The sequence below is a fragment of the Canis lupus genome, chromosome 34 (assembly GCF_048164855.1).
Source record: "Canis lupus baileyi chromosome 34, mCanLup2.hap1, whole genome shotgun sequence".
In the NCBI taxonomy this organism is placed as follows: Eukaryota; Metazoa; Chordata; class Mammalia; order Carnivora; family Canidae; genus Canis; species Canis lupus.
The window spans coordinates 4,763,140-4,789,892 of NC_132871.1; the positions used below are offsets into that span (position 1 = coordinate 4,763,140).

At 41.2% G+C, this 26,753-nt stretch overlaps 1 protein-coding gene and 1 non-coding gene across 5 annotated transcripts in view; both read left to right on the forward strand.

Moving 5' to 3' along the window:
• The first annotated feature begins 534 nt into the window (after positions 1-534).
• On the forward strand, positions 535-641 carry LOC140624628 (U6 spliceosomal RNA). Its single transcript, XR_012024086.1, has one exon. It is a non-coding gene; the product is annotated as a U6 spliceosomal RNA (small nuclear RNA).
• An 18,004-nt stretch (positions 642-18,645) lies between these two features.
• NCKAP1 (NCK associated protein 1) overlaps positions 18,646-26,753 on the forward strand; it is a 103,354-nt gene continuing 95,246 nt past the window's right edge. For 2 of the 4 annotated variants that reach the window (XM_072811168.1, XM_072811169.1), the window contains exon 1: positions 18,662-18,802. In XM_072811168.1, coding sequence (XP_072667269.1) covers positions 18,695-18,802 — 108 coding nt within the window. In that variant the 5' untranslated portion in view covers positions 18,662-18,694. Of the gene's footprint in view, positions 18,803-26,753 lie in introns of all 4 variants that reach the window. The other 2 variants (XM_072811172.1, XM_072811171.1) reach the window with 2 other exon arrangements.

Genomic DNA, 26,753 nt, shown 5'->3' on the forward strand with positions numbered 1-26,753 from the left:
AAATTTAGAAAATGTTTGGGTCATACATCAACTGATCTAATCCATTAAGGAAACCATCTATATTTCTGGATTTTAGATGGATTAATTAGAAAGCCATACTGCTTTCCTTTAAAATGTGTCTTGGTGTCATGGGTAGAATAGGTGATGGGGATTGAAGACTACATTTATCATGATGAGCACTGAGTAATGTGTAGAATTTTTGAACCTCTATATTGTATGCCTGAAACTAATATGACACTGTATGTTAACTATACCAGAGTTAAAATTAACGATGTGTCTTGATGTCAACTGTCAGCTGAATGACCACTTGGTCCAATGCAATATGACATTTCTTCTATTTTTATCTTCAATCTTCTCAATTAAGTCAAGAGTTCATAGTAACTTTTGTTTCTCTGGAAATACTCAAAAGGAACTATATATTTATCTGAAGATATCTCTAAAAATATTCTATGATGATGAGTAGTAAAAGCTAGAATCACTAGAGCTAAGCACATAGATGAAAGCACTCCTTCTTTTCAAAAATTGGTTATTTAAGTGCTTATGTTGGCAGCGCATATACTAAAATTGGAAAAACATAGAGAAAGTTAGCATGGTCCCCATGCAAGGATGACATGCACATTTGTGAAACATTTCATACTTTAAAAAAAATGGTTATTGAAAACTAAGTTAATTTGGGATGAGACTATGTAGAGTGAAAGGATTTTTTTTCTGATCTCTGAGAGGTCACTCATTTGATGATAGTTCAGTCTTTTTACTTCCTGATGGTCTGATTTAAAAGACCAAGATTGAAAGACTTCAGATTTTAAAGATCTGGATTTAAATACATTGATAAATAAGCATTTAGCAGGAAGAGGGGTAAGGCATATTGGATCAATGAATTTAGGGAAAAAATACAAATTTCACAACTTTTTCCATGCTGCAATTCTAGAAAGCAGACTGCAAGAATAGTGAAGTGAAGGTTAGGGAATTATATTACTAGATATTTTGCTGATCTCAGTTTTGGATTTTGTTAATTTTTCAAATGAAGAATACACCCCAGCTCTAAAACTACATGATGCCTCAGGTTGAAAAAAAGCAGCAAATAATGAGAAACTTTACATGAGTATTTTTTATGGAAAGACTGCAAAAGATGATGTGCTGTTCTATAGTTGTACTATATAACTTTTGCGTACTCTTAGGAAGTCTAGAGTATTTGTCTACTAATCAAATATGTTAAAATAGTTATAAAAGCAAAAACACATTTTGGTTTTGTTTATTTAATTTATATTTCCTGTGTTTCTATAAAACAAATCAAGGTTCATGGCTTCCTGTAAATATACTTTTAAATACATAGCACTAATTAGTCTAAAAAGTTTAACTGTGTTATTAAAAAAGATTTCTCTTTTTCATAATAAAGAGACAAACAGTGCTTCAAAGCTAAATGTAGCTAAATCATCAGTGTATTCAATGTTTGAATGCTTGATGAAGCCTTATTATTCTAGTTCTACTCATTCTTTACACTACTGAATTTAGTACCTCACATTGTACCCTATTGACAAAGAAATCTTTGAAGTTTCCAAGAAAACTATAAAAAAAAATCAGATTATGGAGGAAAAAGTTTTCTTATTGGCTAATGGAATGATTTAAAATGATGGAGGAAGGAGGGTTATAAATCAAACAGAATTAGCTGTATGTCAATAAGTACTGAAGCTGGGTGATCGGTACATGGGAGGAGGGTTGATTTTACTATCCTTTCTCCTGTTTTTTGAAAATTTGAAAATATCCATTACTGAAAAGCAAACAAATACATAAATTAAATAAAAACAAATTAACTTATCAGAACATACACCTTTGTGGGGCACTTGGGTGGCTTAGTCAGTTAAGTGTCCAACTCTTTGATGTTAGCTCAGATCATGATCCCAGGGTCATGAGATTGAGCCCCATGTCACTGGGCGTGGAGCCTACTTAAGATTATCTCTCTTCCTTTCCCTTTGCGCTTCCCCCATTCTTTCTTTCTCTTTAAAAAAAAAAAAAGAAATAAAGAAAATATACCTTTGTGATCTCCTGAAATTGGCCTGTCTTGGCAATTTAAGGATCTTAAAAATTGTGTTCATTAAAGGAAGAGCAAAAGCAAAGAAAAAAAAAGAAGAAGAAAGAAAAACAAAGAAAAGCAAACGAAAAAAGGAAAGAGAGGCAGGGAGAGAAAGACTAACCAGAAAATGATGCCCTAATGTAATTAATACTACTATTAATAACTGTTATTAACCTTAATAATATGTTAGTGTTAATATTATTGAATGCTCTGGGGAAAATAACTCAATAACTTTTTAATAATATACTCTGGGTTTTTCTACTACTTTTAAAAATATATTTTATTTTATTTTATTTTTTAAAATATTATATTTATTTATTTATTCATGAGAGAAACAGAGAGGGAGAGAAGCAGAGAGAGAAGGAGGCTCCATGCAGGGGGCCCGATGTGACTCGATCCCAGGTCTCTAGGATCACACCCTGGGCTGAAGGCAAGCCCTAAACCGCTGAGCCATCCAGGCTGCTCTTATTTATTTTTTTTAAGTAAGCTCTATGTCCAATGTGGATCTTGAACTCATGACTCCAAGATTAAAAGTCACGTGCTCTACTGATTGAGCCAGTCAGGCACCCCATTATACTTCCTTATTTTTGCATTTCTACTCTAAAGAGGACTGAGAGCTAAGATGTTTTCATCATTTTTTTTTTTTTTTACATGGGAAGTGTGTTATTAGTCTTTGAGCACGATTCAGGCTATTGTTACAATGTTTTTAAAAAGTCATTTTATATATTTGTACAATACAACATTTTAAAGTGTCTAGAGTTTGCAGGTCCCTTCCCCATCAGAGATCAGCACTGCATGGAGTTTTATTATTTTACCAAAAGAGGGGAACCATATAACTTCGCTGTGCACGTGTGCATGGGCTGGTGTGCACGTGTGTGTGCGCGGCTATTTATGTCTTAGTAGCATAGATGACTTGTAATTTACAAGCTGTAGAGTCATACAACGTGTGCTTGTCTCCATGGCAACCATCTCTAAGATAAATGCGCTGCTGAACAATGATCCCAAAATAGTCTGTTAACCATTTTTGTAGATTTCCATTGTAGCAGCAAAAAAACAATTTTGAAAATTTTTGATCCATTCCTTAACCAACAAAAGTAGAGAAAACAAACATATTTCCAAATCCGTGAAGAAACTACGGTTAAGTGCAATAACAATTTCTATAATAAACTCAAGATTTTGTTCAGTCTCATTTTCATTTAATGGGTTATCTGTATTTATTGCCTCTCCTGCAAGTTTTTGGCTTCATACATTTTAGCCATTTATCCTCTTTTTGAGAGTTCTTGGCTATAAAATGAAGAGGAAGAAATGATCTTGCAGGTCTCTTGCAGCCCTGAGATTTTATGTTTTTATGATTTCTCTACTCAACTTGAAATATTATGAGAAAATGAGCTTGGAAAATAAAAATAATTGGGACCTAAGTCAGGCAATTTTTTCTCCTTTTACTCAGAAAGAGGAGAGTTGGGTTTTGTTTTTTAAAGAGTCTGCTTTATTAGTATTGTTGCATCTTTTTTTTTTAAAAGATCTTTAATTTTTTTATTTGACAGAGCATAAGAGAGCATAGGCGTAGCAGGGGCGTAGGCAGGCAGAGGGTGTGGGAGAGACAGGCTCCCTCCTCAGCTGCCTCGGGAGCCTGATGCAGGGCTCCATCCCAGGACCCTGGGATCATGACCTGAGCTGAAGGCACACCAGCTCAGGTGCCCATACACTTTTTTTCTTTAAGTAGGTTCCATGCCCAACATGGGGCTTGAACTCATGACCCTGACATCAAGAGATGTATGCTCTACTGAGCCAGCCAGGCACCCCTATAAAGGACAGTTTTAAAACTATTTATTGGGATCCCTGGGTGGCGCAGCAGTTTGGTGCCTGCCTTTGGCCCAGGGCGTGATCCTGGAGACCCGGGATCAAATCCCACGTCGGGCTCCCGGTGCATGGAGCCTGCTTGTGTCTCTGCCTCTCTCTCTCTCTCTCTCTGACTATCATAAAAAAAAAAAAAAAAAAAAAAACTATTTATCAAAAAAATAAAAATAATTAAAACTATTTATCATAATGACGGGATTGCTGTTCCTATAAATTCCAAGTTGTTAGTCTTTTTTTTTTTTCCTCTGTCAGTTGTCTAGATGTTCTTAACTTTCATTAGAATATCTTGGTTTTCTAAAAATGAAGGCAAGTTGAGTTCTTACATTGGGGGAAATCCTTTCTGTAGTTTTAAAGATGCTCATTTTGCACCCACTCCTCCACATCCCCTCGGTTGGAGTTTCAATATCCGAGTCCTCCAAGGGACTGGGAAAGTCTCTGTGACCCTAGATGGGCTGGGTCAGAATTTACCTCCATGGAGAGGACTGTAAAAAGCAGGGCTGATTCTCCCCAACCCTTTTCAGTTCTTGGGGAATGGAAGGCTGATTCCTTGGGTTTTCGTGTCTCTACCACTCCTCCTCCCCCGCCCCAACCACCTCTGGGGCCAGTACATTCTCTCTCCCCCAAGATTTGTAAGGAGAGGGGAGGGGAGGGGCAGTTTCCCTAAGCTTTCACTCAGAGCAGCCTGCAGCAGAACTGTTAACACCATACTTTCTTTTCCTTGGAGAGCAATCCTTACTTGGGGCCCAAAATAAGGGTTCTTTGATCCTTTAAGAATTCCTTTGAAGTAGTTTCCTTCCTTTGGAGTATCACGTCTTCTCTCAGAGCTCATCTGAATGCTGCTATGTCCTCCTCTTGTACTTTCCCCAGGGAGAGGAAACTTCCTCTTTCTCTTATCTGGGTATAGGTGTTTCTAACAGCGCACCTTGGCCAGACCACTGAAACCATCATCCTTATTATTCTCGCCAAACCCAGACTCCCTCTCACACGTACCAACTCCTCCTAGGCCTTCCCCCTCAGCACAAGGCTGGCGGCCTCGGGCCCTCATCCATGCTAATGAAGGAAAAGAGGGGCTGGAGAACTGGGGTCTACCTTTGGGATACAAGTATACTTCAAAAGCAGCCTTTGCAGTCAGGGCCATTACATTTTCTGGCTCGCCTCAAGAATGTGGGGGACTTTGAGAAGGTAGGGCGGCACCACAGAATGCCTACCAAAGGCATAGTTTGCGCAATGGCCCCTTCAGCCAACGAAAGGGATGATTTTGGCATTGGGCTTTGTGAATGCCACAGAAAACGCAAAGAACCCCAAGTGGAAACTTCACGTCGGTTTCCACAGGTTAGTGAACTTTATATCTAAAAGTCCAACTCTGGGGATCCCTGGGTGGCGCAGCGGTTTAACACCTGCCTTTGGCCCAGGGTGTGATCCTGGAGTCCTGGGATCGAGTCCCACGTCGGGCTCCCTGCATGGAGCCTGCTTCTCCCTCTGCCTGGGTCTCTGCCTCTTTCTCTCTCTGTGTCTCTCATGAATAAAAAAATAAAGTCTTTAAAAAATAAAATAAAATAAAATAAAAGTCCAACTCTATCAGTCATTGTCCAGAGGCCACGTAGGACTGGAAACGGCAGTGCTTGCCTTGTCTTGACCATTTCTTTTTGGACTATCAAGGTTCCAGGTGTCCCTCCCTCAAGACCCATTTCATATAAAAGAATCTTGGGTTATGTATGACCCAAGAACTTTGAAGGAGCCTGAGCGGTAGTTTAGTATTTCATCTAGTTTCTCCTTTCTGCTAAGAATCTGAAGATGAGTAATACCATAATGCTTTACGTATCAAGAGCTTACAGTGTTACTCATATCACATCAAGTTGGTGATCTACATGCTTTTATTATAGGGCCTACTTTACCAATAAATACACACCTTCTAGTTCTCAAAAACTAAATAGAAGACTAAGAACTTCTATCAAAAGCCTCAGCTAGCAGCAGACATGTAACAGGTTTTAATAAGACCTGAATATCCTTGTTTTCTTTCATTGACATGGAATTGCTTAGAAATTTCTTAGTAGGGATATGCTATGACTCCTGTGACTATAATAATTTAAGTTGTGTTTAATCTATGTAATTATAAATAGTATCCTGACAAGCAAAATTGTTTTTATTTTGGATTTTTTTTCTTAGGGAATTTCCAGTAGTCAAATATTCAATTTATGTAAGTATTTATATACCTGTATCTAGAAGTTATGGATATTTTGAATGTTTTTCACATATATGTCCAAACTGACCTCCAAAAGGGTTACAGCACTGTTTAAAAATGGTCTTTTGGGATCCCTGGGTGGCGCAGCGGTTTGGTGCCTGCCTTTAGCCCAGGGCGCGATCCTGGAGACCCAGGATCGAATCCCACGTCAGGCTCCCGGTGCATGGAGCCTGCTTCTCCCTCTGCCTATGTCTCTGCCTCTCTCTCTCTCTCTCTCTGTGACTATCAGAAATAAATAAAAATTAAAAAAAAAAAAAAAAAAAAAAAAAAAAGATAAAAATGGTCTTTTTACTTCATAAGCAGCTTATCTTTATTTTTATTTATTTATTTATTTATTTATTTATTTATTTATTTATTTATTTCACAGAGTGAGCACAAGCAGGAAGAGGAGAAGTAGGACCTTGGGACCATGACGCTTGATCCCAGGACCCAGGGACTGTGACCTGAGCCGATAGCAGTTGCCCAACCAACTGAGCCACACAGGTGCCCAAAAGCACCTTATTTTTAAACTTAATTTTTGTTTTCCAAAGTATGAAGTCTTGCTGCTTTAATTTTTGGAAATCTCCTTTTTCCCGTACTATAAATTCATGAAGAAAATACAGTTTGGATTTTTTGTGTTATAGGAAGGAAAAAGCATTTGATATCATGGATAACACAAAACTATAAAGATTAATATTTTTCTATGTTGTTGTAGCTCTTTTTCTTACAATTAATCTTAGGCTTAACTTAAAATTTACTACACAATAACTAACTGGGGAGTATATTTATCAAGCTTGTCAAGCTAATATAATTGCCAATATAATAAGCTAAATTTCCCAAAGCTATAGCCAATATCGCCAGCAAAAATGCTCTTCCATTATTTTTTTGGATATGAAAAAAGGAGAAACTGTTCTTAGGCTGAGTCAGTCAAAGTGATTTTTGTAATTTTCTTGTCAATTAGTGTAAATATCTAGCAAATGTTTAATACTAACCTAAAAAAGGTTTTGTTTAACAAAATACTTTGCTATGATTTTCAATATTATCTGATCAAAAAAAAATTTTTTTTTACTTACACCTACGTACCAGCCAGAGAGCTTTTCACATAAGCAAATTCTCATAGTCACAGTTACCTGAGATGAAAATATACAGAACAAGCACTGGGTGAGTATTATTGTGGACAGGACAGGTAACAAAAGGCCTGGTGGCTTTCCTCCTACCAGTCCTCAAAGACTCCTGAGTCACGTAGAAGAAAAAATATATCATTGTTTCAGTAGGTGGTTTATCTTTCTTTCAACCCAGTGACTCAGCACAATGAATGTGCTTGGTGCATTCTTTATTTGCTCTGATCAAAGCAAGATTTAGGAAGTGCCACTCGGATAGCTGTGATATCACATGCTGCTAGCTTAGCTTCAGTTTGATAAAGAGATACGTATTTAACTGTTCTTAAATTTACCACTTGGTTTGGCTAATTGCTAGTCATGCCCCTTGGATATTTATCCTTATGGTCTCCTCTTTTAAAAAATCTGGCTAAACATTACCACTAAAAAACGTCAAAATAAAATTAACCCTATCTTAAGAATACTATTTATAATTCTAGGTCCTTCCTTAGGAAACAATAACTACTGGTCTTTTTTTTTTTTTTTTTAGATTTTATTTCTAAGTAGTCTCTAAATTCAACATGGGGCTTTAACTTACAACCCTGAGATCAAGTGTTTCATACTCCACCAATTGAACCAGCCAGGTACCCCTAAATAGTTGTCTTTTATTTTTTATTATTATTTTTTAAGATTTTATTCATTCGTGAGGGACACACAGAGAGAAGCAAACACAGGCAGAGGGAGAAGCAGGCTCCCTGCCAGGATCCCGATGTGGGACTCGATCCCAGAATCCTGGGATCATACCCTGAGCCAAAGGCAGATGCTCAACCACTGAGCCACCCAGGCATCCCAATAGTTGTCTTTTAAAAAATAATTCAAAGTAGGTGGATGAGGTAACCAGGTGATGGGCATTTTATGGAATAAACGCTGGGTGTTACACGTAACTGATGATTCACTAAATTCTACCTCTGAAATTAATAATACACCATATGTTAATTAAATTGAAATTAAATTTTTTAAAAAAGAAAAATAATTTAAAGTGATCTCTTCATCAATATTCCCTAGTTATTTATTATTTATATTATAATCATTTATTATTTATTATAATAATTTAAGAATTTATTATTTATTATAATCATTTATTATTTATTATAAGAATTTAAATAAATTTAAATATTCTGGTTTGGATTACAGACAAATTAAAATCCTTTACAGTCAAGTTTGGGAAAATGTTACGTGTCAAACCTGGGTAATGGGTACATGGGATAATTATACTCTACTCTTTTTATGTTTGAAACAATTTTGCAATAAAAATTAAAACTTAGAAAAACCTTCCTTTTGAATAAATATCTCTTGAAATTAAAGAAATACCTCTTTTTTAAAAAAGATTTTATTCCTTTATTCATGAGAGACACAGAGAGTCAGAGACACAGGCAGAGGGAGATGCAGGGACCCCGATGTGGGACTCCATCCTGGGACTCCAGGAACATGCCCTGGGCTGAAGGCAGGTGCTAAACCACTGAGCCACCCTGGGATCCCCTAAAGAAATACCTCTTGAAGTAAAAAAGACACATGAAGAAAAATAAATCTTTTGTATGAATTAAACAAAACTGTCTCCCATGGAGGGAAGGGGAAAAAAATCCCTTAATCTTAGTATTTGGTTATATTTTTACATGATGTCACAGAATTTGAGGCACCTTACTTAACTCTGGTAACTGTAGTCAAGTCCATCGTTTTGTGTCAAACTGTTACTTAATGTTAAATAATGCTGGTAGTGGTGGCGGTTGCACTTACTTTATATCCATGTTTTGCCTACCTGGAAAAGCATTAGCAGTGGAAAAAAAAATAGGGCCAATTATATGGTGGTAGAGTGGGAACTTGCCACCTGGCAGGAGTATATTATCAACGTTCAAAGACACGTTTCATGTCCAGGTATTTGAAAACCAACCAACACTGAATTTTCTTAGAATTCATTGCTTCTTCCATTTTTGTGATCCTTTCATGTATGCTAGGTCCCTTTCTTGCTCGAGTTAAGTTTGTAAAGTCTTACTTCTTACGAACAGAGTGTGTATCAGCAACAGATTTCCAAATGTGCGGCTTTATACAGAGCAGCTTTGAAAACCCAAAAGCTGGCTGAGTCTGCTTTAAGCAGCAGGTTTCTGAGACTAAATTTACAATTTCCCTGCAATCATTCCGAGGCCGACTAACTGTGGCTTATGTAATGTGCAGAAGCCACAGGAGCTCTTTAAAGCACTGCACATTTCATTAAGGAGGCAGCCAACCCTGTACTGCAGTAACAATAGGAGAAAAGGGTAGGTAGGCAAATGATAACCCGCATGCAATTCAAAGCCTTAGTGCTAAACAGCAGTTTCCACCTTTTCCTCGTGCTAAGCTGTTTAGTCAAGGTATTCAACTGAAAGAAAAACAAAACAACTTGAGTTTCTTGCTTTCCGGACTCTTTCCCACCTTCTGCTGGAGGTGCCAAAGTTCTGGCAGCCAGAGGAGGTAGATAAAGAGAGAACCTGAGTCATCCATCTACAGTGGGATGTTTAGTCCTGATATTAGCCTGATAAGATGACGTCTGTGGGAAGATTACCATGGAGTTGATCTATCTAACAGATAACAGAACTACCATAACTACTTGCAATTTAAATCAATTTACAGGGACGCCTGGGTGTTTCTGGGGTTGAGCTGCCTTTGGCTCGGGTCGTGATCCTGGGTTCCTGGGATCGAGTGCCGCATCACGCTCCCTGCAGGGAGCCTGCTTCTCCCTCTGCCTGTGTCTCTGACTCTCTCTCTGTGTCTCTCATGAGTAAATAAATATAACCTTTTAAAAAAATTTTAAAAATATATCAATTTACAAATGCTTACTATTCATGTCAAACTATTCTATAATTAAAATCTGACATAAGAAAGTGTTTATGTATATACATATATACACCTATATGCAAAAGTTTGCTTTAATATGCTCCTAATATTTTAAATGCAGAACCTACTATATAAAATAAGTGATGTTTTGAAACTAGTTAGAAGTAGTTGTCCTTGCTTTATAAACTAAAAGTTAATTGCTTATCCTATCATTTCAAATATGGCACAAATAAAGACCATTAGGAATGGGAGAAATACAAAAAGTATGAAAAATCGGAATAAATTCTGATTCTGGGGCAGCCCTGATGGCCCAGCGGTTTGGCCCTGCCTTCAGCCTGGGGCATGATCCTGGAGACCAGGGACTCCTGCATGGAGCCTGCTTCTCCCTCTGCCTATATCTCTGACTCTCTCTCTCTCTGTGTCTGTCATGAATAAATAAATAAAATCTTTAAAAAAATAAATAAATTCTGATTCTTGAAGTTTTATTGTGAAAATAGTGATCTGTTGAAGGAATTACAAATAGTGGAAGAAATGGTAAAACTTTAACATGCAGACAATCCAGGTGGGGCAGTTGTATATTTATAATTTCAAAGCAGGAAAAAAAAAAAAGGATTTGGCAGTAGCAGCTTAGCTTTTAGGATAGTGGTTAAGTAACACTGGATTTGAATTTAAGTGGGAATACAAATTTGAATTTAAGCATCAGCGAACACCTGACTTATTGTAAACAGTTAGACTTCAGTGATGTTTTAATGGGGAAAAAATCATCTTATAATGAGTTTATAATATTTTAGCATAATGTATATTTTATAATAAGAAATTTAATGTTCTTAACATTTGCACATAATCAACACTTAGAAGCTTAATGATTATGGTGTGTGTCTAACATGAAATAGTGAAAATATCATTTTCAGAAATTATTACTTTGGAATAGGAATTTGTCAAGCAAAGCAATGTTAATACAATTAGGTGGGCTTTTAATTTTTTTTTTTTCGAATGTTAAAGCGCAGTGAGTTGGCTATATTATTCCCTAACCACTTCTCTCAACTCCTTTGCTACTTTTTCCCTCCTTTGCATTCACTTAAAAAAAGAAAAATCACAACTTTCCATCTTTCTTTGTGCCATTCTCAATATAGAAAATTACACAACTGAGCAGACTGGGGCAGTAATGATAATAATAATAACCATAACAGTAGTAATCATAGGCAACATTTATTCTCAATTGTATAAGGTACAGTGCTAAGAATTATCTCATGCATTCGTCACAACAATGATGCCCATTTAAGGTGAAAAATTGAGATTGAGATTTAGAGAGCTTTAGTCACACGTTCAACGTCACGTTGCTGCATGTGGCAAAGGCAGGATCCAGCTCTAGCAGTCTGACCTCAGAGCTTAGGCTTTCCTCTGCGAATCATTTAAATATATAACACCAAGCTCAAATGAACACTTAACATTTTTCTGACACATGACCTTCCATTTAGTCTAATGAACTATTTGTTACGAATATGAAACACATTAATCCACGAAAAGCACTTGGAATAGAACATGACACATTGCAAGTACTCAGTAAATATTAGCTAACATTATCTTGTCTCTCCCTACAACCCCCAATCAAAAATCAGTCTGGCTCTATGTTATCTGCTTCCCCATCATCCCTTTCCTTCCTGTTTCATCAAAGCTTCTATTCTTTTTTTTTTAAAGATTTTATTTATTTGAGAGAGAGAGAGAGAGTGCACACGTGTGCACCAGAGCTGGGGGGGGCGGGTAGGAGAGAGAATCTCAAGCGGACTCCATGCTGAGGGGGAGGTAGGGGCAGGGCGGGGTGCAGTGGGGCCAGTCCCTGGACCCTGAGATCAAGACTTGAGGCAAAGCCAAGAGTTGGATGCCACCCACGTGCCCCAAAGCTTCTGCTCTTTTGATTATCCTGTTTCTCTGCACTGAGTTATAAAATCTCCCTTTCCATAGGATAATTTGGCAACCACCACTGAAAATAAACAAAAACCCTCCCTTAACCCCTCCAGATACTGCCCCAGTCTTTGGTCCCTTTCATAATTCTTTTGAGTCTCAGTTTGCTGGCTCTTGATCTTAAAAGTTGGGAGTTCCTTAGGGCTTTTGACTAGACTTTATTTTGTTTTTTTTTAAAATACTTCCTCCAAAAATGATCTCATCTATCCCTGTGGCTTCAAATAATCCATATTCTGATGATCCCAGATTTGTATCTGGGACCTGATACAGACTGTATCTGACCTACAGTCTAGGTCATTCCTGGGATGTCCATCCAGTTCAGTATACTCAATATCCCTCCAAATTTTTGAAAGACCGTTTACTTTTGGGGTCCACTAAATGTAAAAATGTTGGGTCTCATATGTTCAGCTGGAACTTAAGTATCATCATAGGTTTATCCTGTATTCTTTTTTTAAAAAATATTCATTTATTTATTTATTCATGATAGACATAGAGAGAGAGAGAGGCAGAGACACAGGCAGAGGGAGAAGCAGGCTCTATGTCGGGAGCCCGACGTGGGACTCGATCCCGGGACTCCAGGATCGCGCCCTGGGCCAAAGGCAGGTGCCAAACCGCTGAGCCACCCAGGGATCCCCTTATCTTGTATTCTAATTCAAGTTTTATTCTACCATTGACTTTGCTAATTTTCTATGCATTCTCATATTTAAAAGACTTAAGATCAAACTAAAAAGAGCCACCAATATTTGTATATACTGATTCATATTTCATCATCCACCATTCTAAAAAAGATTTTATTTACTTATTGTAGAGAGAGAGAGAACGAGCAGAGGAGGGACAGAGGGCGAGGCTGACTCCCCACTGAGCAGGGAGCTCCATATGGGACTGGGTCCCAGGACCCTGAGCTCATGATCCCAGCAGAAGGCAGACACTTAACCGACCGAGCCACCCAGGCGTCCTCGTCATCCACTATTTAAGTGTCAGTCTAAGCATAACACTTATCTAAAACAAAACCAAGAAACTCACAAATCCTTTGTATTGGGAAAATAAGAAGTGAAACCAATAATAAAATTTTTCATTACATTCGAATTTTTCTACAGGGAAAACAGAAGTTTTCTGGGTGACTTTAATAGGAAAGACAAGTCTATCATTAGTTTTGCAGAGCAGAAGCAAAAAAACACCTATGAAGTGCCTTATCAGAGATCCAGCCCGCTAAAAGATGAATCTAATTGGATGTGAATGGTCAAGATCAAGACTGTTAATTGATTTTTCATTGTTTTCTTTTTGAACTTTCTGGCTCGGTCCTATTTCTGGCATCTCTTCTGCTGATTACTGGAGACATCTTATGTTTCATTTAGGCCTGTCTTCGTTACTCCTTTGCAATACCAAGTTGCAATCTCTGGCTAAGTCTGAACTCCTTACTTCATTTACTACAGATACTGGGATACTGTTGCTCCATCTGTTCCCTATCCTCTTTCCTAATTATTTTCCAGTAACAGTACATTTTCATGCCTGGTTGTCTTTGGATGTATGGGGTACAGAACTTCAAGTATTGATTTAGCCATATATGTTACTGTCTATGAACACTGTTAAACAGTGAAATCTTCGATTGTCCTTTTCCAAGCTTCTTCACCCCAACTTGGTTCTTCTGTTTGCAATATGGTCCAACCAAATGTAGTCTTTAAAACAATTTTTAAAAACGCCAATTCCTTGCAAAACTCCATTAATTTCTACTTCATAGGTGGTCTGACCCTTCCCACTTTTTTTCTTTCTGTGCTCGATTCTATCAGAATGTAGCAGTTTCCCAAAGGAAGGGATGGAGGATAGAGAAACCCAATATATATCTGCTGCACCATGCTCAGGCTGTGAGAAATTTGGCCCTCTATCTCTGAAGTCTGATGGGGAAAAAAAGTGTTGCATTTGTCTTGAAGAATAAGTGGAACATTACCTTTGACAAGGAACATCCTAATCAAATGGCTTTATCCCAAGAACCCAAAATGATGGGTTTCGGGTTCTCTTGTCAATTCTTCTCTCTCCTTGCCTTAAGCAGGGAGGCACCAAAAGGCTGGGTCTCATAAGTGATTTTTAAAATTAGACTGAAATATTCCTCATGATTTGCAAAAAGCAATACAGAAATAATTTTTATCCTAATTTTCTGGAGAAAACAAAGCTAAAGAAAGCTATCTAAAAAAGCTGGCATATTAGGGGAAAATATGACAGAGTCTAGCTGTTATTTGAAGAGTTTAAAGAAGGGTCCTAGATGGCAGTCGTTGCATCCTGGTTTCCTGTGGCCGAATGAGGTTAAGTGTAGAACTGGCAAAAGGAAAGCTGCATCGGTCTCTTAAGGAACATTCTTGAAAGCTTATATCCTATTGGCCAGAATGTCAGTCATATGGCCATAGTGGGCTGCAAGAGATGCTGGGAAATGCAGTTTTTATTTAATTTCTAAGGGAGAAAGAGACCATGGATATTGAAGGATAGTCTATAACCCTTGTCACAGTCAGCAATGGTCTCAAATTATCTTTATTATCCTCAAGTTCCCCAAAGTCATCTTTTGTTCTCTGGCTTTCTTTTTTTCTTCTTCTCCACTGAATTTTTTTTCCTGCCTTAGCATTCCTAAGCCTATATATTTTCTGTTCCACTTTTCTTTCCACCTTCATTTCTCATTCTGTCTTTTGTGTATGTAATGAACATTCTTATTATTTTCCTGCTATTTTTGCCTTTACTAAAGTTGAACTTCGTGCATAGAATGTCATTTTCTACAGGTTTGTAGGTCCAAGACTTCACACTTTAATTCAAAGTTCAATTATAGGTTATTCTGAAAAGGGTTCCTAGAAGCTTCAGTTTGAAACCGTTCTCTTTAGGTCTTCTCCTATAGCCTTGTATCTCAGGCTGCCTCATGTTAGAGCTGTTTCCTATTTCTTTTCTCATCAGGATATGAGTTTAAGGAGATAAAAATTTATTATCGTACATAGCTGCATATGTCCTCAAAAAAAAAAAAAACAGTACTCTGCATATTTTAAGTACTTGATTATTTTAATGTATTATTTAGAACTGGATAATATTCATTAAATCCATCCACAATTGTTACTGTAAATGATCAAATGTTTTATAATACCTATACAAAGAGCTGTGTGCCATAGATTAGTTTCTGAAATTTTATGAGTAGAATTTTTATAATTGAATCATTGTAAAATATATTTGGGAGCCACAAATTATAATTCTATTATAAGTTCTTCTATAAGGCCAACTTCACTCCTCCTACAATTTAAATATTTTCTAGTTTGGATTTCCAAATCCTTACTTTGCTTAGAGTGAGTACATTTTGCCTGGCTTAGAAAACAATTTTTCAAATTTAGATACATAACTTTTTAAGAATCAGATTTATTGAGATAATGTATATACAATAAAATTCATACTTTCTTAGGCATACTGGTCTCAGCCAGTTAATTTTACTAGTTAATTTTTTTTTTTACTAGTTAATTTTCTAAGATTACTACAAATTTGAAGCTATTATCTACTTTCTACATCTCTGAAGGCTTACAATTTTAATGATGTCTGAATATGTTTTAGGGACAAAACAGTAGAAATCTCTTAACTGAAGGGAAACTATTTGGAGATCTTTAGTACCAAAGGAACTGTTAAGACTATGCCTCACATGATGAGGGGAATAATTATCTCCAGTAATGCTTTTAAAGCTTAGTTTCCTAATCATTTTTAAAATTTTATGCTTTTCCAGAAAGCTATGTATGGTAGGAAAAGAAACATAACAGTCACACTTTTTCATAATAGCCTTATAGGCTGATTAACATGATACAGCATCTATTTTCAAAGACTGAAGAACCAAAAGAAAATATAAAATGATATATACTGACTAAAACTGCCGTAAAATCATCTGTACATGGCAAATTATATAATTACCTTAGCTCTGATAGTATAGTTTTTATACATATAGGCAAATACTTGAAAGGGTTGAATCTTAGCAACAAAATGCTTTTTGGTGCAAACTGTAGGAAAAAAATGCAAGAATTATGAATACTTCATCTAGATCTAATCCCTTTTACTCAAATAGGCATATTCTATTTTCAGTCTACGGTCAATATGTCTAGAAATCCATTGTAATAAAAACTGGATAATGAACGAGTATCTACAGAGTTCTCCCTCTATTGGGTATTCTGAATTATAAGTAGGTACAAGTGTTCAAGTTCATGTGGGAACTTTTCTTGAGGAGTAACAGTTGTGTTCAAATTATAATATGGTGCCATTTCCTGGTTCTCTTTATGCAACACTTTTGAAAAACTGGAAAATGATGTAAACTTTCTTTTTTCAAACTATTCATATGAGCAGAGAGAGAGAGTGTGTGTGTGTATGAGCAGGGGGGAGAGGCAGAGGGAGTAGCAGACTCTGGGTTGAGCAAGGTCCCAGGTGAGGCTGGATCCCAGGACCCCAAGGTCATGACCCGAGCTGAAGACAGATGCTCAATGGACTGAGCCACCCAGGCGCCCCGTGATGTAAACTTTCATTGGTGGGACTCTGTAGTTCTGCTTCTAGCTAAATTTGTTTGTGGTCGCCCCAAAGAGCACATCTTTCCCTCCACATTCAACATCTTTTCAGTTCTCTTCTCGGCTGGTCTCAAACCCCTCATGCAGCTTAGTTTTTCCCAGATCCATTCTCACCGTGGCAGGCTCCAGGTAATCGCCTCCTCTAAAGTTTTAACTCTCAGGTTGGAGAGTAACCAGATAAATTAAATCCCCCAACAGGTTACTGAGTAATAATAGCTCAATAGGTCATCTCTCTGAGGCATCTGGATTAAAAAAAAAAAAAAAAAAAAAAAAGGACTCTAGGTACAAAGCCTTCATTCAAGGCAAAGCAGTTCTATTTGTAGAATTTAAAGCGCAGTGTCAGGTCTGATTGGTGGATGTTGGATTCCTTTAACGCCCCTTAAGTCAAATGCATTCAGCCCATTCCCTTTCCCTGGTCAAGACGTTAAAATAAATATTTCTGTATTTTTTTTTGCAGGTGCCAGAGCATTTTGTCATTCACTTAAAATCAAGGAATACACTGGAAACACCGACACCTGGAAGGAAGTTCAGGGCAGATGCTCCTGGCTCCGCTCACGCCGGCGACCCAAGGGCTTGGCTCCTCCGCTCGCGGGCCCGAGGGGCCGTGTTAGAGCGCGGCCGGGGAGCAGCACACACAGTGGGCAGGAAAAGCAGAATGTTTCCAAGAGGAGGGGGGATTGAGGGTGGAGGCCCGGTCCCTGCGCAAACCTTGGGCTCCCGCAGGCCAGGCCAGGGCCACCGGGACTCCTCTCCGGATGGGAGCCGCCAGCCAACGGATTCCGGACGCCGAGTACCTCCGGAGCTGCAGCGGCCCTCGCTTCCGACCTCGGGTCCCCACCGGGGCGGGGCGGGGCGGGGGGGTGGGGAGGGAAGGGCTTGGGGCCACCCCCCCTCCACCCCTCCGGGGGGCGCTGCGGGGGCTCGTAGGAGCGGCGTGTGGGGCGCCGGGGATCCAGTCCCGGGCGGCGGAGGCGGGGAGGCCGGGCGGGGCCGGGAGGTGGGGACGCGGGGTGTGTGGGGGAGACCCGGGCGGCGGGAAGGTGGGGGGGCGGGGCGGCAGGGAGCCCGGGAGGGGCGGAGCCGGGGATGCGGGGGGCGGGGCCGGATCCAGGATGGGGAGGCGGGGGGCGGGGCCGGGATGAGGGGCCCGGAGGCGAGGGGGCGGCTGGGAGCCCGGGAGGGGCGGAGCCTGGAACGCGGGGGGGCGGGGCCAGGAGGCCGGGGGCGTGGCCGGGATGAGGGGCCCGGAGGCGAGGGGGCGGCTGGGAGCCCGGGAGGGGCGGAGCCTGGAACGCGGGGGCGGGGCCAGGAGGCCGGGGGAGGGGCCGGGATGAGGGGCCCGGAGGCGAGGGGGCGGCTGGGAGCCTGGGAGGGGCGGAGCCTGGAATGTGGGGGGCGGGGCCGGGATGCGGGGGCGGGGCCAGGAGGCCGGGATGCAGGGCCAAGTGGCCGGGGGCGGGGCCGGGATGCGGGGCCCGGAGGCGAGGGGGCGGCTGGGAGCCCGGGAGGGGCGGAGCCTGGAATGCGTGGGGCGGGGCCGGGACGCGGGGGCGGGGCCAGGAGGCCGGGGGCGGGGCCGGGAGGCGACCGGGAGCCCGGGAGGGGCGGGGCTGGGAGTGCGGGGGGCGGGGCGTGGGGCGGGGCCGGGCGTCGCGGCGGCGGCCCCCCGTCCCCTCCGGTCCCCTCCCCTCCCCCCGGGCGCAGCTCCCCGTCCGGCCTGGCGGGGGCGCGCGAGCGTCGGATCAGGTGACCGAGCGTCCGTCCGGGGCTGCGGGAAGCGGCCTCGTTCTCAGCCGCCGGAGACGCCGCCGCCGCCGCCACACCTCGCGGAGGAGCCGGGGAGGGCGGCGCGGAGGGCGGCGGGGCGGAGGGCGGCGCGGGCGCGGGCGGAAGGGCGGCGGGCGGCGGGCGGGGGCGGCGGGGGCGCGGGCGCGGGCGGCTGCGGGGCCGGGCCCGAGGCCGGTGTGGGCGCCGGGGTCATGGGCGCGCTGGCCTGAGCCGGAGGCCGCGGCGGGGGACGGGGCGCGAGGCGGCGGCGGCGGCGGCGGGGCCCGGCACCATGTCGCGCGCGGTGCTGCAGCCCAGTCAGCAGAAGCTGGCGGAGAAGCTCACCATCCTCAACGACCGGGGCGTCGGCATGCTGACTCGTCTCTACAACATCAAGAAGGTGCGCGCGGGCCGGCGAGGCGGGGGCGGGGGCGGGGGCGGGGGGCGCGGGGCCGGGCCCGGTCCCGGGCGGCCGCCGAGCGCCGGGGCCTGCGGGCGGGTCCTGCGGGCGGGTCCTGCGGCGGGGCCCGGGGCCGGGGTGACGCCCGCGTCGGCCGTCCGCGCCCCCCCGCGGCCCCCCCGGCGGCCCCCCCAGCGGGGTCCCCGGGGAGGGGGAGGGGCAGGGGCAGGGGGAGCGCGCGGCGGGCGGGGCGGCGGGGCCTGGGAGGGCAGGGGCCGCCCGCGGGGGGGCCGCGAGGGTGGAACCAGTTTTCTTCCGAAATACTTCTGGCCGTGAGTCACTGCAACCGGAATAACCGCCTCCCCTCCCGGCCCGCCCCCCGCCCCCCCCACCTGGTCCGACGCCCCGGGCCCGTCCCCTGCTCGCTGCGGGCGCGGGGCCGAGAGCGCACCCGGTGCGGCCTGCCGTGCCCCCCTCCCCCGCCGCGGCGCAGAGGCCCCGAGGCCCCGAGGCCCCGAGGCCCCGGAGAAGTCTGCAAATGGCTCCGCCGACTGAGCCGGGGCAGGCGGGGCTGCAGCCCGGGCCCGTCCAGGTAGAGCAGACACAGCAAGAGCCCTCCCTCCCGGTGAAGGCAGAGCCGGTCGGTGCACCCGAGGCCTCGGTCAGGAGGGAAATGAGGGGGATTTGTGGGCACGGCCGACCCCCCCGAGTCTCCAGTGTCGGCCTTTCCGTGTATGACGAGCGTCCCCTGGGGCTGGACGACCCTGGGACCCCAGCGTGGGCCCTCGGGGCTGCTGCTGCGGCTGCGGACACAGTTCAGAAATGCAAACAGTGAGGTTCGAGCACAAAAGTAATTCGCTGCAGCCGTTTGCTGAGGATCCTGGGCGCCCAGGGAGGACGGTGCGCCTCTAGGTAGGGGCACAGGGTGTGTAAGGATCGCCGCTCCTGTGGCCCAGCGGGCTGCGAGCTCACCTGCGGCCTGAAGAGTCCCTGAAACCGGTCCAGGTTGTCACATGGGGGGGGGGGGGGGCAGGAGCGCAGCATCATTACAAAGAAGCCCTCTGCATTGACCGGACAGCCTCGGCCACACGCTTGTGCACTTGCAAAGAACTTGATTTTCCTAACTCAGGGGTTGACCTGAGCTTTCTGGCCAGATTATTATGCTTCTTGACAGACTCTGAAACTGGTTCCTCTATGAGCTTTGTCCAAAAAGACGAGCAAGGCAAACAGTACTGAAAATTACTAGACCTGTGGTATTGTGGTTAGAGGAAATGGTTATGATGGTTTTCAGAAGAGGAAGTGAGAGTAACATCAAAAGTGATTTGGGTGTTTGGACGACCTACCTTTCGAAGTGCGCCTTGAAACACGTTTATGGCGTAAAATACAACCAGACTTTACCTACTCCACCCTCATATAAATTATACAGAAGATTAAACCAAGTTTTAAGCGTTTCAACTCGTATTATTTCAGTTCACTGCCTCAGAAGCATATTTTTTCACTTCCTGTTTGTTGAGGAACTTCAGGCTCTTATATCACTGAGCTGCTGAAATTTAAAATGGATCGAACCCCAAGGGTGACATCCTAGGGTCAAATATTTTGAGTTACTGGAATGTGTTTCAGCCCTTAACACACATTTAGAGTTTATTGAGAAATGTTTTGTCTCCCCTGCCTGATTGTGAGTTCCCTCTGGGCAGGGAGAGTGCTACTCATTTTTGAATTACTCGTGCTCAGGCCCTTACCTGGTCTACGGAGTCTTGAGTCAAGTCTTGTTGAAAAGGATGAATACACCGTATGTCTTAGGTTATACGTATATGTTTAGCATATGAGCGTATGATCTTTATCTAGTTTAAATAATACCTTTGGGTTTGCTCTCCTTGTGTAATTTTGCATACAAATGCATCAGATAGGTTTAGAATATTTTAGCCTGTAGAGTTGTCTGTAAGACTGGCACATCTTCCTGGCTGACTAGGGATTGAAACATTTGTTCAGAAATCTTGCCAAAAAAAGTGAGTAAGATTCGTTCACCATGTGTTTGTAAGGTTCATGCCGCCTGCATTTTTTATGACAGTATAAGCTACATAATCTTTTAGATCTCAATCTCATAGAGTCCTCAAAAAAACACAAACCAAACCCTTCCACTACACAATACACGTCTACCAATCAGTTGTTACGTTTTTATTAATGCATGTGTGCATCACATTGCCTGTCAGGTCCAGTTGCTCTGTTTCTATTGGGAGTCTGCATGGAAATATTTTAGTGAGCATACACAATGAAAATATTTAAATGACCTGAGTAAGATAGCTTCATACTGTGATCAAAAATAATGTGCTTTAATGCTTGTCATAGGAAGGTAACATGGTTGTTGAAAATGTTTTGCTTTTTTAAAGAAAATTTCATCAGCTGAAAATATTTTTGAGGTCTTAATATGTACAGATTATGGAAAATTTAGCAAGATCGTAGACACTTCAGGGATGTGAGAACACATGAAGGAGTATTTTAGAGAAAAGACAGGAAGGTGGTAGGTAGTTTTACATTTAAATTTATTTGTTTCTTGGTTTCTTACAAATTCTGTTTTTTTTTTTATTGAAAATATGTCTTTTTCCAGACCTGATAATGCTACTCACTTCTATCTTGATTTTTAACATTTTCCAGACTACTTTTATATCTTTTACCGTGGCATGGTAGGCAGTGTGGTTGTGGAAGTGGAGTACTAGGCCAGGTTTGGGGGGACCTGCCTCCCAGTCTTGAGTCTGTCGCTGAGAGTTCTTTAACATTGGGAGATGTCTTGACTTCCCTGAACTCCATTTTTTCCTCATCTGTAAAATGGGAAAGTTAACTGTTTAAAAAAAATGCTAAAGTCCATTCCAGCTCTGATTATCTTATCTCTAGAAGTGATAGCCCATTTTAAACAGTGCCTAGGCTCAGGCTAGTTTTCTGTAATACACAGATGGCAGTACCTTCTCTGCCTACCTCACAGGATCCCGCATGAATATAAAAGTGAACACAGTTCAGAGCTTCAGTGAACGTGAGATAGTATTTATTTAGGAGTCTCAGCGACTATTTTTGGGCAACATTTGTTTCTCTGAAATTTTACTGCTATTTGCAAACACATTCCCAAATACCAAAACATTTTAGCTGAGTTCAGAAAATACTTGTTTTGGTTTTTTTTTGTCTTTCTTTTCCTACCTGTCACCAACCTGAACTTGATGGTTCTGTACCGCAGAGGTCTCTGGTAATAGTTGCATAATTTTTCTTGCTACATTATTCCCTTAATTCTAAGGGACAGAAAAGAAGAGCCACCCAACTGTTGCAGACTTTTTTTGAATGGCGTGTGTTTGCAGATTTCGATGCACTTCCACTTGTTTTTAAAAAAATTCCTCAAAAAAAAAAATTTCTCTTATTAGTGACTATTTTTCTTTTTTTTTTTTTCCGTAGTTTTTCCCCCGTGATTTTGGATATGTTTATTTTATGAGGAAAAAAATGAATTAAAATAGCAGTGTAAAAAATTGAAAGTATTTGGCTGGTATCTGCTTATTTAATGGAGAAAAAAAGGATGTGTGTGAAGGGTGTAGTGCAAGGTAAAGGGAGGGGGAGCCACCTTTAGCTTTCTCTTTCAGTGTTAACCTTTCTTTTCATTTAGGGTATTTTCTCTGTTCCTCAATCAGGAGCAGAAACATGCTCCAAAGATTGGCTTGTAGCAAATTGTAAACTAATAAGTATTATTAGTATGAGATTTTTTTTCTCATCATTATGGGGTTTCATTATTAAGAGCCTTAAACATGTTAAGGAAACATACACCTCTTCATAAATCTGAATTAAATAGTATATATTATTTTTTTTAAACAGATCCTATCATGTCTATTTGTAATTTTATTTTTCAGGAAAGCTACTCATAAAAATAAGGATTTGATAATCTTTTTTCTTCTTACGTTGGATGGTAGGCTGAGGAGATAAAGGTCACTGAAAAATACTTAGGAAAAAAAAATTTTTTTTTTCAAGTGGCAATGATAGATTGTCCCTTATGGACTTGTTAAATAACTTAATATTAAGCTTTTTTAACTAATACAAAAGGAATATATGTTTATTATCAGCAACTCAAACATAAGAGCATTGTGTCACTTCAGAAATTCTTTGCCTCCCCTTCTCCCATTTTTAAAAATAAGCCTATATACTTACATCCTTTTCTGTACAAATGCTAACATATGTGCATGCATATTTTATTATATTTTGATTAAATTAGACTCTTCACAAAAATAAAATTGAAGCAGCATGGTGCAGTTTGCATATCAATGAAATTAGGGTCCTTAATATATTGCTTGTGTACTTAGACTAGTAAGAAAATTATAAAAGAATGCACATACTTAACTATCTGTATCCAATATGTAAAAAATGAGGGAGCTCAGATGAAAATTATGTCAGTGTCAAAAGTTCCCGTCCTTACTGGTTGGGATGATTGAAAGATCTATTCCATATTCTTGTTTGATAGTATAGGAATGTTCACATTAACTTAAGTTCCAGCAGTAATTTTGAGTCAGCTCCAGTAGTTGCACATTTTAAATGTTACTAGAACTAAATAATTTCATCTCTTTATTGCCCAATAAAAATGTGTAATGAAATTAACACTTGCTGCCATTTATTGAGGCTGTACTGTATACTCTGTATTTTTTTTTTTTTTGTCTTTAGGTCTGTGATACATATACTTATTAATTAATAAAACAGTTGAAAAAAAGTTGAATTTGGAGAGGTTAAATAACTTACCCAAGATATTTATTGTATCCTTTCTTTTTTTTTTTTTTTAAACTTTATGTTTAGTAACCTACAACCAGTATGGGACTCTAATTCATGACTCTCAGATCAAGAGTCACATGTTGCTCTGACTGAGTTGGCCAGATGCCCCCTGCCCAATTCTTATTCTAGAAAATAATAAGAATTTAGATTGACACCTTTTTTTATTGACCACTAAAATGGTTTCTAATTTAATTATTTTTGCCATTAGATTTATAGTCATTATTGACATTTTTGTGGGAGATACAATTAGATTTTTTTTTTTTTAAGATTTTTATTTATGTATTCATGAGAGACACAGGGAGATGCAGAGACACAGGCAGAGGGAGAAGCAGGCTCCATACAGGGAGCCCGATGTGGGACTCGATCCCAGGTCTCCAGGATCATGCCCTGGGCTGAAGGTGGCGCTAAACCGCTGAGCCCACCCGGGCTGCCTGAACACATAGTATCCTTAAAGAAACATGTACATAAACATAGTACAGAAACCTTTTTTTTTTTTTTTTTTTTTTTTTACTGGAGATGACTTTTGTATGAACTTTCTGTGGATTTGCATGAAAAGATCATTGAGATCATACTAACCGTGTATCAGAATGATTTTTTTAAATTAATTTGACAGAGGGAGAGAGGCAGGGGGAGAGAGAGAGAGAGCACAAGTAGGGGGAGCAGGGGAGGGATAAGCAGGCTCCCCGCTGAGCAGGGAGCCTGACGTAGGGCTTGGTTCCAGGCCCTTGGGATCATGACCCCAGCCAAAGGCAGATGTTTAACTGAGCCACCCAGGCACCCTGGGTAATTATTTTTTTTTTTTTTAGAAAGATTATTTGTGAGAGAGAAAGAGAAAGAGGGAGGCGGAGGGCAGGTGGAGCCCCACGCAGATTTATTTATTTATTTGAGAGAGAGAGAGAGAGAGCGCGTGGGCTCACACAGGTACGGGCAAAGGGAGAGGGAGAGAATCTTAAACTCCCTGCTAAATGAGCCCCACACAGGGTTCTATCCCAGGACCGTGAGATCGTGACCTGAGCTGAAATCAAGAGTGGGGTACTTAACCGACTGAGCTACCCAGGAGCTCCTGAATTTGGGAATTTGAATGTACTTTTTCATTTTAAATCTTACATACAGTTAAATGGTAACATTTTCAGGTTGGGCTCTCTGCTCAGCGGAGCCTGCTTCTTCCTGTCCCTCTGCTCTTCCCCTTTTTTGCACACTCTCTGTCTCAGATAAATCTCTAAAAAAAAAAAAAAAAAAAAACCCCCAAAAATTCTGTAACATGAAATATAAGAAATGCAATTAAGAAAGTCAACTGGTAAGTTTGTTTCTTTCTGTCTTGGGCAGAAACTAGTAATTGGTGGTACGTCAGTCAGTCGTATGCTTTTTCTATTCTCAAAATGAGTTTTGTTGTTGTTGGCGGCTTTTTATTATTGCCTTTATCAGTAAATGTAGCAAAATTTTATTTGGATCCTATTAGACATTTGCAAGTAGTATAATTAGACTGGCAGATCCTTTACTTATCTGACAGTGAGGAGACTGGCTCCTCATTTCTTCAAATATTATTCTGCAGTGTCTTAAATAAGTTAACAAACTTCATACGCTCTTAAGTTGCTAATTTTTAAGTAGGGTTGTACATGTGCCAGTTTTAAAGGAATTTCTTGTTTTAAGTAAAAGCCTGTACTGGAAAATAATTTTGTTATTGCATAGTTGATTATTTTAGATACTTGACAGTAATAAAACTGCATTTTTAAAGTGTTTTATAAATCATATGAACTATTCTTTTAGTTAATCTCAAATTTTGAGGGTTTCCTTTTCATTCATTCATTTCCTCTTTTATTGAATGTCTGGGGAGACAAATAAATTAAGATGCAGTCTCCAATGCCAAGAGATTCACATTTTAGTAGGTACAAGAGATTTACAGATACTTACCTAAAATGTATTATGTAAGTGTTCTTATGGGAGTCTTGAGAAGGGTGTTGAAGATTCCATTCTGGGTAAGAAGAGATAGTAACTTTTATGCTTGATTTTGAAGTACTAATAGTTTCAGGGAGGCAGTGACAGGTATAGTCAGTCATTATTTAAGGTGCCAGAACGTTTGTTCAGCAGAATATATAAAGATAGATATATATAAGGTTACAAAATAATGCCCTAGTAATGTCTAATGTCCTTCTTGCTGGCATACAGCCTCTAAACTTCTCTCTCATTTTCCATACTTGCAGTATATTCTATAGCTTGAGAGAGCTTGATTCAAGATAAAGCTCTGATACTATTTTTTTAAGCTTTGGACAAGCTATTTAACTGTTGTTCCCGGTTATAGTTTCTTATAAATTGGGGAGACCAGTTTTAAAAGTTTTTTTTTTTTAAGATTTTGTTTGTTTATTCATGAGAGACAGAGAGAGAGAGTGGGAGGCAGAGGCACAGGCAGAGGGAGAAGCAGGCTCCATGCAGGGAGCCTGACGTGGGACTCGACCCCAGGTCTCCAGGATCAGGCCCTGGGCTGAAGGCGGCACTAAACCGCTGAGCTACCCTGGCTGTCCTTTAAAAGGTTTTTAAAAATACATCTGTATCTTGACCCAAAGTTAGTAAGAAAATGCCCTGGAAGTGATTCTGATATTAAGAACCACTGAAATAAGTCAGATGTAAGTTCTTAATATCTGTTTATTTTTTCTTTCTTATATAGTTCACAATAGTGATGTAACTTTGTTTTGGGGGTAAAACCAAATTTCTGGAATGCTGGGCTTGCACATAGAGTTTATATAGCAGAACCATTTACAGAGTACTTATTTGTTCTCCGTGTCTGTTAGGCTCCAAGCTATATATTTTTGTTTTCTAAGCCATGTTATTCTTCTTGATTTGAATTCTTGAAATCCGAATTTTTTTTTAAAGATTTTACTTATTAATTTGACACAGAGAGCACAAGTAGACAGAGTGGCAGACAGAGGGAGGGAGAAGCAGGCTCTGAGCAGAGAGCCTGACATGGGGCTCCATCCCAGGACCCTGAGGTCATGACCTGAGCTGAAGGCAGATGCTTAACCAACTAAGCCACCCAGGAGCCCCTCGAATTCCTGAAATCTAAAATAGGTATCCAGCTCTCCCAGGTGTGTGGAATACTCTTTAGTTAACCTTATAAGGTTAAGTGAGTTAATTCATTTAAAGTGCTAGTGCAGGCTTAAGAGTAAGA